Source organism: Siniperca chuatsi, linkage group LG17 (assembly GCF_020085105.1).
Source record: "Siniperca chuatsi isolate FFG_IHB_CAS linkage group LG17, ASM2008510v1, whole genome shotgun sequence".
Lineage (NCBI taxonomy): Eukaryota > Metazoa > Chordata > Actinopteri > Centrarchiformes > Sinipercidae > Siniperca > Siniperca chuatsi.
In genome coordinates this window covers 8,176,827-8,193,674 of record NC_058058.1, presented here as the reverse complement: position 1 = coordinate 8,193,674, position 16,848 = coordinate 8,176,827, and the positions used below count along the sequence as shown (strand labels likewise).

General features: G+C 38.1%; 2 protein-coding genes across 2 annotated transcripts; one reads left to right on the top strand and one right to left on the bottom strand.

Annotated features, from left to right (window-relative positions):
* Position 1: 1 nt before the first annotated feature.
* On the bottom strand, positions 2-8,619 carry ppt1 (palmitoyl-protein thioesterase 1 (ceroid-lipofuscinosis, neuronal 1, infantile)). The gene is made up of 10 exons (XM_044172959.1): positions 8,481-8,619; positions 7,656-7,778; positions 6,108-6,217; positions 5,219-5,346; positions 4,841-4,911; positions 2,846-2,948; positions 2,655-2,745; positions 1,690-1,788; positions 1,493-1,564; positions 2-522 (listed from the first exon to the last, which is right to left on the bottom strand). Exons 2-10 carry the CDS (start codon positions 7,768-7,770, stop codon positions 400-402), a joined length of 912 nt encoding a protein of 303 aa, XP_044028894.1. The 5' UTR covers positions 7,771-7,778; positions 8,481-8,619; the 3' UTR covers positions 2-399.
* A 293-nt stretch (positions 8,620-8,912) lies between these two features.
* On the top strand, positions 8,913-16,490 carry rragcb (Ras-related GTP binding Cb). The gene is made up of 7 exons (XM_044172956.1): positions 8,913-9,092; positions 10,211-10,414; positions 10,518-10,717; positions 12,890-13,004; positions 13,093-13,235; positions 13,331-13,479; positions 15,319-16,490. Exons 1-7 carry the CDS (start codon positions 8,913-8,915, stop codon positions 15,459-15,461), a joined length of 1,134 nt encoding a protein of 377 aa, XP_044028891.1. The 3' UTR covers positions 15,462-16,490.
* The last annotated feature ends 358 nt before the right edge of the window (positions 16,491-16,848 follow it).

The window sequence follows — 16,848 nt, the reverse complement described above, 5'->3', positions numbered from 1 at the left end:
GTCTTTTTGGTTTGTCTTTATTGGATTGAACATCTCATATGTACAAAAGCAGTTAAATGATCTACGTTAGGCTGTTAGAACACAATTCATTTTAAGAGTCTCAAAACAACATTTCTAAAAACAATGACCTTAACAAAACAGCTCACATTGGAAATAACATTGACAGCCTATTATTAGTAACACAGACTCCAACACAAATTAGCTGCTAAAATTAACAAGGCATCACAAAACAGTATCGATGTGCTACAAGTGATCAGTGCAAAAGGAATGAATTATGTGCTTTCTGCTCTGGTTATTAAGCCTGTTTTTACTCTTAACTTGAATATTGCTCTTTAAACAGAATTAATTTCAGTTGTTGAAGTCTGATATTAGATTTACTCTCAGATGACTGCAAGTGTTCTAGTGTAAATAAGGCAGCAGGTGTTCGTTGAACCACTCTCTGGTGAACTGGAGGTGGTCTCCCTCACTTGCCAGAAAAGCCAGCTTTCCAGCCTTCTCCATCGCTGCCAGGCCCAGACGATCCTGCACGTGGACACATACAGTTTTAAAGTTTGTTTCACATCCTCAGAAACTTAACTGTCTAAAGGCCGTCCTTGGTGCAGGATACTAAACCACGGTGTCTGAAAGGTTGAAATAGCTAACGTGAAGACCTTTTTTAGAGTTTACCTTTCAAGAAACTGCAGACATTACAACAGTTTCTAGGTGTGAAAGGACCTTCAAACCATTTTTAAATAATCTCAAACTGAATTTAAGACCACATTAGCTAAATCCAAGACAATTTACAACCATGGTTTAGTGCCACATTTCTATAAAGTTGAGGGACTTGCAAGAGACAAAAAAAGGTCCAAATCAATGCGGCAGAGGTCGACGTCCTGATTTTATATCCCTAGTAAGGACTATGGACTTTTCCAAAGACATCGACTCTGATAATACTATCAGGGGTATTTTCTCAGACTATCAAAAGCTCCCTCCTCCTGGGGTGCACCAGGCATGAACCGAAACGTCCCTGATTCAAGTCCATATGGGCATCTATGCTGCATGTCATTACCCATCGTTTCCTGTCATCTCTATATTGCCTCTATCATAAAAAGACACAAAATGTCAGAGCCACAGAAGACTATATACAAAAGTTTTTACAAGCTGCTCCTCATGATGAGAAAACTGGACCTCATGAAAAATGGGTTTAACTGTGGATTTGATATCACAGCAATGGCTAAGACTAATGGGAGCTGTAGACTAAGAAAATACTAGTGTTATCTTGTTCAAATATGGCTGTCCAGCAAAGTAGAAGACACCCATTTCACTTTCAGACCTCTGAATCGCCGTCCACATTTACAGTTTGTTCAGCAATTTAGATATATTAATGATGTTTCACATTTTCAGGATTCATGTTCACAAAAATGTTTAATGTGCTTCCACAGGTTAAAGAAACAACCCTCACACTATCAGCTGTATTTCCTCGTGAGGCACTAAAGATCATAAACACTGTTACCTCTTTGTAGAGTACGCTCTCCTGTAGAGTTTCAGTCTCTTTGGCCTGGCCGGTCTTCAGGAAGCCGAACCACTACAGTGAGAATCAAGGCAAGGCGGTTTGTGATGCTGCTTTATTATATATTCAGTGAAACAGACAAATATAGTTTATATACACGCAGCGGTTTTATAGTAAAGAGTGTGTGTTCGGTACGTTACCTCTGTATCAACAGGATCCACTACAGAGTCCTGCAGGAACTTGACCATGACGAACTTGTCCAGCAACTGAAGATTCTTCTTATAAGTCTCATTTACAGCCTTTAGAGCAGAAAAAAAAGAGATATTACAAAACATACTGAGAAAGCTGATTATGGCCAACTTGATTCAGACTATAGAAACATAAATATGCGAACGTGCAGCAATGTTTACACAGTTTGTACATCTTATCAACATACATACATACATAAAATAAAATAAATATACATCACATTTAGTCTTCCTATTCCTTGCATTCTATATTCCTACAATTCGCTTATTTCTTCTTTATATCACTTTCTAATGAGTCACCCTTTATAAAGAGTTTATTAAAGGTTGTAATTAATGGATTTATTAACTGTTCATAAATCTTTACTTATGTTTTATGCATCAGTAAGCTGCTAATAACAACAAAGTTCGGGTTCCCAGGTTGTTTTGGTTTTCTTCCTTTCTATTTGGTAACAATGCTCTTACAAATGTTGTTAATTCATTAATACATGCTTATTAAGTGGTTAATAAATGAGTTTTGGTCCAGATCCGCTGCAGCCCTTTTCTGCAAGCTAAGTGGTCAAACGGTCCAGTCACTCAAAGTGATTTTTCACAACCTGGCAACCCAAAAATTATTCTTATTAAAAGGCTTATAACTGATCTATGAAACATTAGTAAATGATTTACTAACCATTAATAAAGCTATCAGTTACTCATTAGAAAGTGGTACCAAATAATCTTCTCACTTGCTTATTCTGGAGCTTTTACCGCACCTCAAAGCTCCTTCATCACTCCATCCGCTGATGAAGACTGAGATGCAGTTAAAAGGCCCAGAAAAAAGCCAGTAAGTAGACCTTATTTTGTCAAACTATAACAATAAACTGCAAACTTGGCATTTGCTCTCAGACTCCAGGTCTGGTCTGCTTTTGTTACATACTGACCCTCTCTTGATTGATGTCGGCCAGGAAGAGGCTGTGCTTCTTGTACAGGTCGTCATTTAAGGGGTCGTGCCAGTACTGGGCCTGCACCAGGCTGACAAACACAACATCCAGTCACCCGAGCCACACAATATCAAGGCTGCTAAACACATCAGCATCACTCTCATTCAGCGAGGGGGTAAAAGACAACTTACTGTTTTTGAACCAAGTCACTGTAAGCTCCGCTGTTCAGAGCTTTGCGTATCATGTCACAGATGTGGGAGCTCTCTCCGGGACACCTGGGCAGCCCGTACACACCTGAGGATTGAAAAACACGTAGTGAGGAAGGCTGTTGTTAGGGTTGTTTGGGGGCACTTGTTGCATCTTGTCAAGACAGAGTTTGTGGTAATACTGATTCATATTCACACTGTCTTCCAGAGCTTAAAAGAAAATTATGGAGGAGTTAAAAATAAAAATTTGAACATCTATAATTCAGTGACACTGAGCAAATTTAATCTCCTGAGGAAGATCATAAAAATCTAATTCAACTTTTTTTATCTAAAAGAGGAAATTAATTTGGTCAGAGGTGCAAACACAAAAGCAGTACAAAAAATTACATTAAGATCAGTAAGATCATGTGCTTGTAGCAGAAAGGGGGAAAAGAAAAAGTACAGAATAGCCCTTTTCCACCTTGACAGGAAGGAAGGTGGGAAGGTGAGGAGATCAATTAGACACCTGTGAGCAGAGGGAAGGGAAAAAACTAATAAAAGCAGCATGGAGGAGAACAGAAAGAGCAGTGAGAGTGGCTAAAGGAGGAGTCCAGTTTCTGGACATCTTCGCTCTAAAAAGAAAGCAGTGACGTATAGTTTAAATACAAATAGACTGAATTGATGAAACTGAATTGAAGCTTTGTATTCTATTTTATCTTATGTAGTTTTGTAGCGAGGTTAACAAGCTATTTGGGTTATCGATCCAATTTATTTATATCAATCATTTGAAAGTGACAGGTTGGGATTGCGATTATCCTCCTGTCTGGCGCCCAACTCTTTGGATATTTTGGGGATAAATCTACGCTACATGCTGTGATCGAAAGCTCCAGAAAAGCTACTAAATGGACCTTGAGGTGAGATTGTTTTGTCAACAATGAACTTTGAAACCTAAGTATTACTTAAAGGTTAAACAATGACTGCTACACCGCTGATCTGAATTTTATGAAACTAGCTTAAAAGCTACATTCACCATTCCACCACTTGTCTATACTAAGTCAAAACAATCAACTACAACAACATTACTAACTGATCTGCTGCTGAACATAATGTAAATCTGAGCTGTAAATCAGGTCTGTGCAGGAATTGTGGGATATTACAGTTATTATTAAGAAGAAATCTTTCAGCGCAGATAATTAATACCCAGCACCTGGAAAGAATTTAAAAGGATGAATCTGGCGTTATTCAACTTTTTGTCAACAAAGACCAAAACCAACTATGCACTCAAAAAAAACATTTGTTCCTACTGAGGATGTAAATCTTTAAAAAAAAAAAAAACTGGTCACAAATACTTACTGAAGTTTAATTTTTTTTTTTTTTAAAAGGGCAAAATAATTTCCTAAAACAGCTGGGCACTGTAGTTTTTAGCAAACCTTACTCAAACAAGAGTAAATAGTGCATTTGTTGGGGACTATTTTCAGCTGCGGATTAATACACATTTGGTGCTCTAAAGAGCTGCAGGGCGGTGTATGCAGAGTTAGAAATAAACTACAGTGCCCATGTTCATGGTAATGAAGGAAAGTCTCACCCAGTGCAACAGTTTGGCTCACTGATAGTTTTTGGACAACAATGGAGCTCTGTGGCAAAGAGGAATAATCTATATCAGCCAGGCTTTGGCTACACACACACACACAATACTTTCATTCATTGTTGGTTTTGGTCCTTTCATGGGATTTGTTGAGGATAAGTAACATATAGAATATCACCAGACTTATCCTTTAAGGGTGTGCATGTGCCTCCTAGAGACTGTCCAATATACTATAGTATAATAGCAGTGGTTTGGAGATATAAGTATCACATGCGGTACCAAAATGTGATCAAGAATTATGCATGTATTAACTTTGTATGATTAGTATAGAAATGAAAAAAATACAAATGTTTTTTACTGCTAGCTTTGCCAAGGGAAGTGAGCTGAACTGTTCCGTTTTTTCATAGTGATGTTACCTTGGTGCTGGCCACCGACGGAGATCAGGGTTTTCATTGGTGGAGAAGGACAGCGCTGAGCCACAGCTCTTCTGTGAAGAGAGGAACCAGGAGAAGAAGTCAAAGCGAGCTTCCTCATTCTTGTCAGGAGACAAATACTTTAAACAGAAAACATGCTCAAACAGAGGCTGCAAGCTCAGGACTTCTTAGCATCCGGACTTTCTCAAACAGAGTTGAAATCATGCTATTCTCTAAGATATTGGTATTTTTTTAAAGTATTTCATTCACCCTGCAGGAAAAATCAGGCAAGAAGGGAAACTACACAAACACAGAATTTATCCAATTTCTACCACATTCACATAACAAAACCATTCAGTGTCCAGAACAGTAGTTACATACAGAAACTGTGCCCCCTGGGAGAAGCCCATAGCATTGTATCCTCCCTTCAACTTTGGGTCCTGAGCCAGCTGACTGCACACCATGGACACCTGCTCATTCACATCCATGAAAAACCCATTTTCTGTGTCCTGCAGGAGGAGAAACATGAAAAGTTCACAGCATGACAGACGGATTACAGGAAGAAAACGAGCACCGTCCACGAGGAGAAGAGCTGAGAGATAAAGTCACGGTGCTACGATGGATCAAAGCAGAGTCATGCTGGTTTGCTATGAATATTAACACTGAAAAATTACATAGTGAAGTTGTAAAGGAGCTATTTTTCTGATGTAACTTTTGCCACTAGCCCTGCAAATATCCAGAGTATGAATCCTTACAGGTTATGTGGATGTATCATTCAAACCTGCTGTATTACAATGTTTGGTTCACATGTGACATTCTTGGCTAAACATGTCATACTTTCACATGTATTATGCGTTTGCGCAAGAGGAAATAAGGACCTGGTTTTTCTATTGAAGGCAGTGAATGAATTTATGTACCTTTTAGATAAATGAAATACAGTCACAGTAAAATATAAGAGATTTTTTGGTTAAGTTTGGAGTTACTGAACTAGCTAAAGCTAAAAGTAGCTACATCTTAGCAAGAGAAACATTGTAAAACAACATTATACGGATAAAACAAATATAAAATAGCGCTGCCATTTGTCATTACAAAATGCATGCACAAAACAGAAAAAGTCAAAAGAAGAGAGTGCAGATCCTATGTTCTCCAACAACTTAATCATTTTGGAATTAGCACATGACTAGAGACAAAGTTAACATTTTATTGATTCGATTTTTGGCACTGGCTAGGAAATATGTTCAGTTGGAAAAGTTTTACAGTGTGAAAGTACCTGAATGACATTATTTCCAATCATCAGCGAGAGCACGTAAATGCCAGCGATCTCCTCCTCAATCATCTTCTTTATCACCCCCATGCTGAGTGGGTTACAACAGCTGTCACCTGGAGGACACATAAATATTCACTTTATTATCATTTAAACTAAACTAAACTATTTAGCTAAACTTGGCACACTTTACAATGCCAAATTCAGTACATGTAGCGTATATTTAAAAAAACAACAATAAATTGATTCTACTAACAAGTACCAAAAAATATAAATGAGCCACACTGTTGCACTGTTTGACATGTTCGTTCATTATCGAATATTTAATATTGAAAGTGGACACTTATTTATTTTGTGTCCCACATACAGTACATTGTTCTGCTGCTGTCACTAGAACACCTAAAGTGTTTTAATCTGCCGCTAAAAACAGTCCCCACTATTGATTCCTGTTTGAGCAGGAACGTGGGAACAAATGGACTTGGACAGTATTGTAAGATGGACTAAGACATTGTTGGTTTATTTATTATTATTATTATTTATTGACAATAAGAAAAATACAGAGGAACGCCAGCCTTATCATCTAACCTTATCAAAGGAAGCTGGGCATAAACACAAGCTCTTTTTCAGAAACATTCTGTCTTGTATTAACATCTGTTAACATATAAAAATCAGACAGCTGGTCAGTGTACAGCACAGTTAAAACACGGCGAAGCTTCAGTGGAGTCATAACAGCTTATGCAACTTGAGAGAGGTACCTCGGAGGCACCTGAGGCATCGTTGTTGAAGGAGAAGAGAAAGTGTTTTTGTTTTTTCACTTCCCCTGAGTGAATTTTCCCAGCCAGTACGGAATGAAAATGAGCAACCTTACAGTTACAAGAATAACTCTGAGGCAGCACACCACGCCTTTCTTACATTACAGGTACTGTATTTCAACAGTGCTACTGTCAGTGTTTATAAGAAGCTGTGTTTTTTTTTTTGTTGTTGTTATTTTTGCTTTCACGTTCACCAAAATGTAGGCAATAACATGGGTGGATGCATAATGTATCATCATGCTCTCCTGCAGTATACCTTTCCCTTTCAGCTGTCTGAGGACCAGAAACGGGTGACACTTAACATTTTGTCCCTTTATAAGTCCCAGAAACAAAATCAGCAGTTTGTTTCTTTAGTTTCCTGTCTCCCTGTAGCCTTAAGATTGTAACACAAAGGAGACACTCAAACATGTACATCGTATAGTGCAGAAAACATAATGTTAACTTAACCTTTATTACCCAAACGACTACTTAGAGCTGGAACAAGCTGGAACAAGCTGATACAGCATATATACTGTACATGATACTGTCAGACAGAGATGAATAAGATGATTTTTTCAACCTTAAAGCTACTTAAGAGGAAATAAAAGAGGGAAACTGGATGTTAGAGGATTATAGAAATAATTTTAGGTAAAACTTATTCCTAAAAAAAATTTTGTTCATAATTTATAATTAGACAACTTCCTACAGGTAAATGTAATGTTTATATCCTGTCAGCATAACAATGGGCAACATGGTCACTCACCCATCCCATGCCACAGCACCAGTGGTACGGTCCCATTGTTGCTGTTATAAAATGGGCTTCCAGCAACCAGCAGCACTGGACCAGCGAGGAGGAAACACAGGAGGGCTGCTGTCATCCTGGACCCTGAAACAAATACATAAGGGGTCAAGTGTGCATTTCTGTGTTGCAAAATACATAATTACCTTTTCCCTTCTTCCCTTTGTACTATTCCATCAAGACATAACTCTGCAAGACTTGGGCGAATAACCAGAGGAATTAACTTCTGTCTCTAATTTTGCTGTTGTTAGTTTAATGTTGTTTACTTTTTATTAAGCATTCACTTAAATAAAATAGGTTTGTTGTGTAGCTGTTATATATTACATTTTTGTCAGACCTTTCTTTCCCTTAATAATATACATAAATATAAACTAAAATGGTAAAATACAATAAAAATGGTTAGACCAACAGTCATGTGGAAAAACTGAAACTAAGGTGTATGCATTTCCTGTTATCTGCAATGCTTTCACTTCATTATAACTACAAAGAGACAGTCTCAGATATATCAGCAAAACTGCAAGGCTAAAACAGTGAGGTAGCCCAGAAATAGTACTAATACAAGATAAAGATACTTTCAATGAGGCAATGAATGCTGGTGAAGTTAGCTCGAACAAGCTAACTACCTAATCTAGGTTTACATCATATAAATCAATGACTAAATACATTTTGAAGTATGTAGTAGCATATTTATGCTATGAAGAAGGTTCAAATCAACTCAACATTTTAAAATAGCATATAGTTTTAATGAGATAAGCCTAACTAATGTCCCAAAGATCATACATCACTCACCGTGTATGTATTCTTCCTGCTTGTGTTTGTTGAACTGTTCGTCACATGACTATGTTTAGAGCGAACAGCCAATCAGATTCGAGGGGCGGGGTTAACAGCTAGGGGGGCGGAAATGTCTAACTTGTGACTAGCCTTTTTTAGTAATCCTGCCTCTGTTTCCTAGTCTAATCAATTCTGTGCCGATATTATGGTTGTTTAACATCTTGGTAACTTTTGTTTTAAACCCCATGTGGATACATTACGGCATGACGTGGCAATAAACACCGCGCTCCAGCTGCTAGCTAGTTAGCTTACCATGCTAGCTCGTTGTGAAAATAATCGACAACAACAGTCCTGTACGGATTATTTAGCCAGTTAACTAAAAGTTAAAATACTGACCGGCTTCAAGGAGAGCGTAACTAAGAGAGAGCAGGCCAGGTAGTAAAATACAGGATGTCTATTGAGTATGAGGAGCCTGCATTAGCGGGGAGTTACGATGTTGTGGGCTCGTTTCCCAAAAGTTTTGGCTATGGGGTGGAGGAGCAAGACATGGAGGAGAGCTCCACATCAGCTGACAAACCGAGGATACTGCTGATGGGGCTGAGGCGGAGTGGAAAGTCATCTATTCAGAAGGTACATTACCTAAAACACACCTCTTAAATTACAGGACTGGGGAATATATTAATACAGTGTAAACTTAGCTGTTAATTAGGTTCACCTGGCTAGAGCTAATACAACAGTCCTGCACCTTTATGAAGGTTATAATGTTCAGTTTTTTTGGTGAAACTGTTAGAGAGAAGTGCTGATTCAACTTCATGATTATTTTGGAGGCCGTAGTTTTGTTGCTGTTGAATGTTGTTGCCTTATACTGAGAGGTGTTTTTAATATTTAATGTACTTTCATAGATATAAGTGGGGTGGTCAAAATATTAGTACTTAAGTTCAACAGCAAGTCAAACTACAAGCAAGCAAAATGACCATAAAGTTGAATCAACATCTCTCTAAAACAGTATTAGACTGCATTAGTTTTAGCTAGGTGTACCTAATAAACTGGCAACTATACTGTAATTATGACATCTGTTTATTCTGCAGCACAATCAATAAATCAGCCAGGATGATATATCAGCCGATGTTAACTTATCACAGACATGTTGGCTGATAAGTAACAAGAAGTTTGTTAACCAGAGAGCTCTGATTACATTTTTACCTTTTGACCAATATATCATTATCAGATTTTTTAAACTCTCAGATGTCAACATCTGTATATCAGCCTCAAAAATAAATTATTGGTCGGGCTGTAACATGGATAAATTCTGATTTTATATTGTGATGTTGTAGATTTTGTGGAAAATGGACTGAGAAATAGTCTGTACAATATACGACACTCTCTATCCTTTTAACATTGATTCAGATAAGGTCAGATAAGGAAAAACTCCACAAGACGCCCTTTAACAAGAAAAAGGGACAAAGTTCAGGAGCAGCAACAGAGGAAGGATCCATCTTCCTGGATAGACAGACATGAAATAGGTGTTTTATTTTTTTTTTATATATATATATATATATACACGCAGAGTAGACAGAAGTAGCACTAGTAGAATTACAATATAGAGAATGGCAATATTAAGTAAATATTAAATGTGATAATTTAAAAGGTTTTAGGCAAAATACAGACAGAATGAAGATTGAATCAGAGAAGACAGTGAAAGTAACAACATTGGACCGAAACAATAATCCTTATGCACCTCCGACCAGGTTGTATTCCACAAGATGTCACCCAATGAGACGCTTTTCCTCGAGAGCACCAACAAAATCTACAAGGACGACATCTCCAGCAGCTCCTTTGTCAACTTCCAGATCTGGGACTTTCCTGGCCAGGTGGACTTCTTCGACCCCACGTTTGACAGTGAGATGATCTTCAAAGGAACCGGCGCTTTGATCTTTGTCATTGACGCTCAGGTTGGAGGACATTAGTTTAAACAGAAGCTTACGTTGTAGGTTTTAAAGGCTTCCTGTGTGAGATTAATTAACACGTCACCTTTTCCTGTGCTCAATTTGTCAGGATGACTACGTCGAGGCTCTCGGGCGGTTACATCTTACCGTATCTAGAGCTTACAAAGTGAATCCAGACATCAACTTTGAGGTGTTCATCCATAAAGTAGACGGTCTGTCAGATGACCATAAAATAGAGACACAAAGAGACATTCATCAGAGGGCCAACGATGATCTGGCAGACGCCAGCCTGGAGAAGCTTCACCTTAGGTGAGTGTCTGACATGTCTGCACAGGTTAGATACTTAAAATTCTTCAAGTTACTGAGAGCGAGATTTAGATGCAGATCACACCAAGAAACCATGTTAATTTTTACAATTGTAGTCTGTAACAGCATGGAAGTTGTATGTGAGGGATCTACCGAGCAACTGAGCTAACAAACTGCAGAATTCAAGTATTTATCATAGCTGTTTAATGCGTTTAAAAAGAATAAATCACTGTAGGGCAGCGATAGAGAAGACTATCCCACCTCGTAATTAAGACATTGTGAAATCCGCTTTTTTGCCCAAATTAAATTCTGGTCTTTAATGTCAGCAATTTCAAATTGAATCTTAGCTGAAATACAAAGAGCAGTAAGTGAGCGACGTGTTTAGAGAGAGTTGCACTCACCAACCTGATATCTTTTTCTTTCTTTCTTTTTCTTTTAGTATAAAAGCATCACAGGCGTGCGCTAAACAAGAGCCTGCTGTGTGATAAGCTGCACTTATTAATGTTGTCATATTAACAATGGTGTGTAAAAACTGTAATGGGAAAGATGTCACCCAACTCCGCAGTTTCTCTCAGCTCTGCAGAACATTTTATTTTATCATATTGTTGTTTTTTTCTGGCCTACAGTCTCTCATCAACCTCATTTCCAGCAGCAGGCAACTCTTTTCAGGGAAAAAAGCTCTAAAACCCACCGTACTACCACTACCTGCCCAGCACCAGACGACAAAATTAAAAAAACGAAATTTAGAGACTAGCTTGTGAACTTAGTGGAATATTTAGCAGCTAAAGAGCCAAATATTTAATACTTCAGTATTTTAATTTGCCATGTGGATGTGGTTCATGCTTTTTCTTATCTATAGATGTTTTTCGTTTTTACAAACATTGTTACTGATGTTTTTTCTTCAATACACCAGTCAGAGAAGTAAAAAGTGAGCGTCCTGGTCATAGGTCAGTTATAAAATCCTATCTCACCACGGAGCGTCTCGCCTGTCGGGCTGCTGCAGTAGAGGAGATTGCACCAGCGTCTGGCTCAAAAGTAGTTTAGCTGACTTCACTGCGTTCAGCACCGTTCAGCTGAGAGCGTCGCAGCAGTGAACAGAAACAAGTCACACTGCTCTCAGTTTCCATCACAGTTAGACTCTGTTACAGTTTACAGCCTGCTATGCTGTTGCTCCTGCATTGCTCTGTGTACAATGACACAGCTAAAAAAAAAAAAAAAAGTGCAGTGATTCGACTGACAAAATGCAACTCGATTCAAGAGCGTCTCGACTGGTGATTCGAAACATCAACATTTAGGGGGCGGAAACACCCTGAAAAGGAGAGTGAATATTAGACTCAAGATTTGTCACATTGCCAGATTTGATGTGTAAATAGGCAACTCCTCAGAATCGGGTTTATTGCCAAGTTGGTTTTCACATACAAGGAATTTATAGTGAGAGAACACATAAAAAAAAAAAAAAAAAAGATTTTAAAAACAAACATACTACAAAAGTCAAGAAGTATAAATATAAAATAGAAAACGTGACAATACAAATATGAAAAATATTGAATGAAAGAGTTGTACAGTTTGTGCTGGAATGTGCAAAAATTCACAGTATGAAGTATTGGGAATAAGGAATATGTGCAGAGATAATTGTACGCTAATGTAACGTGTAGTGTCTATGGGAGGGGATAAGAGTGTCAGTGGGGGTGAGATTTTGGTTCTTTTTTTGAGTGTCCTTAAAAAGTTTGTGTCCAGGGTGGGAGGGGTCGGGTACGATCCTTCCTGTTCGCCATAACAACTTTATAAGGCGATAACATGTCAGTGTTGTTTTTTTAGCTTGTCCTACTTCCCCCAAGTGGTCGTAAAATGAGTTACTGCAGCTTTAAAACATACCTCAATATTGTATAACTCATACATCTAACAAATGGAACGGTTTCTGGGATGTTTCTTCTACCTTTTTTGTAGGAATCCTGTTGGTATTTCAGGTATAGTGCTAAGTTAAACATGCTAATCACTAAATCACTGTGGAACGGCTGGATTGGTTTGTTGTTTCATCCTCACTGTAAACAGACGTGATGTCACTTGTCTTGTTATATTGTAGTGAGCTGAGACTTTAGGCTTTTGCCCTAACTTGCTTGGTGACGCTGTATTTTTGTAGTGTCTTAACTCTCCTCTCCTACTTTCCCCCCTCAGCTTCTACTTAACCAGTATCTACGACCACTCCATATTCGAGGCCTTCAGTAAAGTCGTCCAGAAGCTCATTCCTCAGTTGCCAACGTTGGAGAACCTTTTGAACATTTTCATATCTGTATGTTGTTTCATTTTTGTTACTTTAACTACAAAAAAAGTGTGTCCTCTTTGTACCTTCTCTTATAAACCTCCTTCACGTTTTGCAGCATTCTGGGATCGAGAAAGCCTTCCTGTTTGATGTTGTTAGCAAGATTTACATCGCCACAGACAGCTCTCCTGTGGACATGCAGTCCTACGAACTCTGCTGCGATATGATAGACGTTGTCATCGATATCTCCTGCATTTACGGGTGAGAAGAATTATATTGTATTTGTGTTGGCAATGATTGCATACTTTTTTAATGCGAAGTTTAAAGGTGCCTTTCTGTCTTCTCCTTCTTGGCAGGCTAATGGAGGACGGCAGTGGCTGTGCCTATGACAAGGAGTCTATGGCTATCATCAAGCTCAACAACACTACAGTGCTTTATTTGAAAGAGGTCACAAAGTTCCTCGCTCTCGTCTGCATCGTCAGAGAGGAAGGCTTTGAGAGGAAAGGTGCGTAGTTTATTATATAAACTGTTAAGGTGGCATCATTAGACAGTGGGTTGATTATACAGGATGTCCTACATGTCTGAAGTGTGAAGATGCCAACTATAAAGTGTCTAAAGATAAAGATGAGGTTTGATCCCACAGCTTCTTTTAGAGTACATCCATTCTGAGCCGGCTAACCCTTTTTCTCTGTGATTTGGCTTTTCTTAGACACTGTGCAGGCTGTTTTACACCCAAAAAACTTCCTCTTCTTGAAAAGGGTCACAATATGAAATTGCTGGCCAGATGTTTTGGTGTTAACGGGGAAAACTGAGCTTTTGGAAAAGGATGGCTGACTGTGAGCAGTAAAATTTAAGAAGACAACTTTCTGTAACATCTGTCTTTCATTGTGGCCTCTCATTTTCAATGTGAATATAGCTGATAACATAATGTTGTTATTTACCTGTAAGTATGTTTATTTTGCAGTGGTGGAGTGTAATTTAGTTGATTTACTCAAGTACGGTACTTAAGTACAAATTTGAGGTACTTGTACTTTACTTGAGTATATCATTTTATGATACTTTATACTTCTACTTCTACTCCACTACATTTCAGGGGGAAATATTGTACTTTTTACTTATATACAAGTATTTGACAGCTATAGTTACTAATTACATTACAAATTAGGATTTTACATAGAAAACATATGATGAACTTAGAAAATATGATGCATTGTTATAGATAAACAACAGTATACAATATAAAATAGTAACTTAAGTAATCAATGCAAGGCGTATACTTGTAATGGAGTATTTTTACAGTGTTGTATTCCTACTTTTACTAAAGTAAAGGACCTGTATACTTCCTCCACAACTGTTGCCTGATGACTTTGTCATCATAAAATAGTGATTTAATTGAGCTCTGAATGAAGCAGCACAAGAATAACTGTTTGCCTTGTTAATAAGTGGCACTTATGACATGCAATCAAATGCTATTTTATACTTGTTCAGTTGTCAGACAACAGAAACAGAAAAAGATGTAAATGGGGACTACTAAGTGAGTTTGGCTGTAATCAAACACAGTATAGGGGATTATAGAGAGGGGACTGAACAGAGTTAGTAACCAGGTGTATGTCCCACTCCTCAGCAGGCGTTGGCTGTGATGCAGTTTTGTTGTTTGCGGACTGAAAGAGGACTACAAAGAGACCTACGCCAAATTATTGCTTGGCTGGGTGCCGTCACTCTCTCGTCTTGTTGTTACCATGAAGTTTCCAGGCAACCAGCCAAGAAATAGTCCAGCACATAACCCTGTAAAACCACAACTTGTAGTTTTTACACTTAGTTCTTTGTACGGATTAAACAAACGAGATATAACTGATTTTTGCGCCTTTGGACAGAGCCAGGCTAGCTGTTTCCAGTCTTAATGTCAAGTCAAGTCAACAGAGGAGGGATCCCTCTCCCAGCACAGACAGACATGCAATAGATGTCGTATGTACAGAATAGACCAACATAATTACAGTATGGATAATATGCTAAGCTAACCTGCTGCTGGCTGTAGCTTGATATTTAACGTACAGACATGAGAGTGGTATCAATCTTCTCAACTAACTTGCAGCAAGGATACCAATTAACTTGTTTCCCAAAATGTCAAACTATTTAACCATTATCCTGTTATTGTTTTGCTGTTTCAGTGTGGACGGAGATCAGGTGACACTGCTAGTGCGGAGGCGTGTCTTTTTCTCACATAAACAGCGTTTTCACATTTAGATTGAGTGATTCCAGAGTTTTGGACACTGCATGTTACATTGCAAAAGCTCTGTCACGTTTGAAATTATTTGTTATTTATTATTATTTGTTCTCTTTGCAGGTTTGATAGAGTACAATTTTCATTGTTTCCGAAAAGCCATCCACGAAGTGTTTGAAGTTGGCGCCTCACCACCAGACGTCAGCTCGTCCAGCAACAACCTGCCAGGCCTGCAGTATGCCGCACTGAACGGAAGTGCTGTTTAAAGGAGGAAAATGAGACAAGGGACAAGCGTAATTCTTAGGTTTACCTGAAGTGCAGCGAGGCACAATGTGGAGAAATAATATGAAAGCACACACGTCTCCTGTCAAGCACATGTTGCCTTACTGTGTGCGACTGAATGTGAATCATTTAGAGAAGCTGAGCTGCAGCTGATGAGCTGAACTCGGAGTGATGAAAATGTAGCCCTGGACTTCCTGCAGAGAGTTGAAGCCAGCAGAATAAATCTGATCTACCTGGTTTGAGGAGAGGAGAAGAAATGTTTTGTTCAGAAATATATCTGTCCAGTATTACAGTTGACATATGCCAAAAAAAAAAACTAAACAGTGGTTCCTACTTTCTGCACGATATTTAAATGTCAAACAATTCTGTCAGCTATGTTTACCTTCTTGGCCAGTTAATTCTGTGTACTCTGCAACATAAAAATGCTCGTGAAACCGACTTCTTATCCAGTTTAAGTGCTTGTCGTCAATCTGATCAGTGTGTAATTGACTCATTGACTCATCCTGAAAACTGTATTTCCCAGGAACTACACTTTACACTTTACAACAGTACAAACTTCTCTCATGTTCCTGCTCGTTTTACCTTGAAATATTGAGTGCTGTAAATGGATTTAATCCCCAGTATGAAAAAGAAAAGCACAGTGTTTGTTTTACAGTGTGTTTTCTGTTGATAATGACTCATGCGACCAGCGACCGGCGCCCTGCTCAGGATCTCCACAGACCAGAACAGTGCCAGTTAGACCATTAGAGCCTTGGTTGATCAACATGTTGGTCTTAATGGAGTCTGGAAATAACTGATGATGCTTTTCACTCTTGACAACCTGCCACGCCTGCTGACAGTTGATTTTTTTGCAGCTTTGACTTTTTGACCAAATTTACACAGAGATTCAGTTTGTAGCAGTTGTTTTGCTTTTTGATGCGAGCGTTAAGTCTGACCTGAATAATATTTCTGATACCTTGAGGATTTAGTTTTTATTATTGTACATAATTCTTTAATAAAATATGTTTCATATTTTTCTGAGTCATGCTTAATTGTAACTATGATATGGAAGCACATTTCTGCCACGTGGAGGAAACAAAAGACATGAATTTCTTTAATTCTGACCTGTTTTTTTCTCATAATTAGTATCTAATAATTTTGAGAAAGTTGTTATAATTATGAGATGTCATAATTTTTTATTTATTATATGCTAAGTCAACTGAGAAACTTTGTAAATATGAGATACGATGTTAGTTAAATATCCACCACTATTTTCATTTTGTTTCGTGTTCTCATAATCGTGAGATATTATCATCACAGTCTGGCGTAGTATCTCATAATTGTAAGAGTTTCTAATAATTAAACTTTTGAAAAAGCGTCTCATAATTACGA

Bases quoted from the DNA above. Each gene is read 5' to 3' on its own strand.
- ppt1 (XM_044172959.1), bottom strand. From the start codon at position 7,770: ATGACAGCAGCCCTCCTGTGTTTCCTCCTCGCTGGTCCAGTGCTGCTG. The intron at 5,347-6,107 runs GTACTTTCACAC...CTCCTCCTGCAG, and splicing joins TTGGAAATAATGTCATTCAG to GACACAGAAAATGGGTTTTT. The intron at 2,949-4,840 runs GTAACATCACTA...TTCAATCCTCAG, and splicing joins CGTCGGTGGCCAGCACCAAG to GTGTGTACGGGCTGCCCAGG.
- rragcb (XM_044172956.1), top strand. From the start codon at position 8,913: ATGTCTATTGAGTATGAGGAGCCTGCATTAGCGGGGAGTTACGATGTT. The intron at 9,093-10,210 runs GTACATTACCTA...ACCTCCGACCAG, and splicing joins GAAAGTCATCTATTCAGAAG to GTTGTATTCCACAAGATGTC. The intron at 10,718-12,889 runs GTGAGTGTCTGA...TTCCCCCCTCAG, and splicing joins CTGGAGAAGCTTCACCTTAG to CTTCTACTTAACCAGTATCT.